Source organism: Mytilus edulis, chromosome 8 (assembly GCF_963676685.1).
Source record: "Mytilus edulis chromosome 8, xbMytEdul2.2, whole genome shotgun sequence".
Lineage (NCBI taxonomy): Eukaryota > Metazoa > Mollusca > Bivalvia > Mytilida > Mytilidae > Mytilus > Mytilus edulis.
The window spans coordinates 10,524,982-10,526,997 of record NC_092351.1 but is presented as its reverse complement, the minus strand read 5'-3'; the positions used below and the strand labels follow the sequence as shown (position 1 = coordinate 10,526,997).

The following is a 2,016-nucleotide window of genomic DNA, read 5'->3' as shown; positions in this document are numbered from 1 at the left end:
TACATTGTTTTTTTGTGTATGTATTTATGATACAATCTTATAGGAAAGAAATACAACACAAATTTCATTTCTTTTTGATCGCCCGGCAATATTGATTTACTGTTAAATTTTAATGCTTGTAAACATACCCTGTCGGTGATTTAGAGACAGTTTAACTTACGCGTCAAACGTTAACACTACTTTTACACCGTTTCCATTCACATTGTTAACGTCATCATATCTTCTGTTAACGTTGTTCTATTGTTATGTATCATGTTACTATATTGAGTTGAGATTATACGATCAAACGAACCAGACGTTGTTTTACTGCCTGTCTAGACTTACAGTTAACCCATCCGTCACATTGGTGCCGTGACCAGGATAATGACGAAAAAGAAAGCCATTAGAGTGGGTCATCGAGGAGCCGCAAGGAGATTAATTTCAAAGATTGAAGAGGAATTAGAGAAAGAAACAACACAACGCGATGAAATAGAGAGCCTATGTGAAACTTTGAAGAAGAAGAGGGATATTCTTTCGGAACTTGATAATAAAAATATTAGAGGAGATTGCAGAGGAAAACATGGAAGCAGAGATAGAAGACTCAGATCGGTATGTTTTAGATATAGAACGAATTTTGACAAAAGTACGCAATTCATCAAGTTCAAAACAGAAAAACAAATCAAATGAAACTAGCTCTAATCAGAACTTAAATCCAAATGCAGCAGATTTTGTTTTTATCAACTCCACATTGGGATATGGAGTATTACATGTAGATGTGGAGTTGATAAAAACAAAATCTGCTGCAAAAATTAGTTTACGATCTCAGCGAAGAATCTTTTTTATTGTGTTTCCGGAGATTTGTAAGTCGACGATCAGTGCCGAAAATAATGATGTCAGACAATGCGTTAACATTTAAAGCTGCTTCAAACGAAATTTCACGACTTTGCAATTCTAGAAAAGTTAAAGAAAATATTCAGAATTATGGCATTGAATGGAAATTCATCCCAAATAGAGCTCCATGGTTCGGGGGCATGTGGGAAAGAATGATTGGCTTAACAAAAACATCACTTAAGAAAGTATTAGGACGTGCACATGTCAACGATGAGACTCTAAGGACTGTTTTAACAGAGATCGAAGCCATACTCAACGATCGACCAGTGACGTATATTTCAACAGATATCAGAGATCCGGAGCCGCTTACACCATCCCATCTTATACATGGACGAAGAATAACAACTTTACCGTATGTATCGTCAAATAGTACTATTGACAATCTAAATGTTTGTGAATTAACGCACACAAACTTGAACTATAAAGCGATACGACAGAGACAACTGATTGATAACTTCTGGACAAGATGGAAAGGAGAATACCTTACTTCATTGCGAGAATATCACCAAAGAGCTGGAGTCGACGTTCGGAAGATTAAAGAAGGCGATGTCGTTCAGATACACGACGAATCGAAGCGCGTGCATTTTAAACTTGGAGTTGTGCAGGACACTATTAAAGGCAAGGACGGTTTAGTTCGCGTTGCTATGGTGCGTACCAATTAAGGAGTAACAAATCGACCCGTGACGAAACTCTACCCATTAGAAGTCAACAGCATGGAATGTTATCTGAGACGAAGTGAACGAAGAAACTAACGTGTGTGAACAGACTTGTTATTTTTTCTTATTTGTGAATAGACTGTTAAATTCAAAGAGTTTTTTACGTAATCTAATAATTTAATATTTTTTTAATTATTTGTGAGATCAATCTATTTTTGTTCTTTCCGCATGCCACTATATATAACAGTTAATGGACATTGCATCTGGTGGCCCCGAGTATGTCGGTGATTTAGAGACAGTTTAACTTACGCGTCAAACGTTAACACTACTTTTAACGCCGTTTCCATTCACATTGTTTTACTGCCTGTCTAGACTTACAGTTAACCCATCCGTCACATACCCAATTCATTTCTGATTTATATTTATTTTCATACGGTGTCATGTAAGTTGGAAGTTTTTAAAGTTGAAATGATCGTGCAAATACTTGCAT

The 2,016-nt window shown here is 36.3% G+C and overlaps 1 protein-coding gene across 1 annotated transcript; it reads left to right on the top strand.

The window, feature by feature from the left end:
* Positions 1 to 869: 869 nt before the first annotated feature.
* Positions 870 to 1,532, top strand: LOC139483938 (uncharacterized). The gene has a single exon (XM_071267662.1). It carries the CDS (start codon positions 870 to 872, stop codon positions 1,530 to 1,532), a length of 663 nt encoding a protein of 220 aa, XP_071123763.1.
* The last annotated feature ends 484 nt before the right edge of the window (positions 1,533 to 2,016 follow it).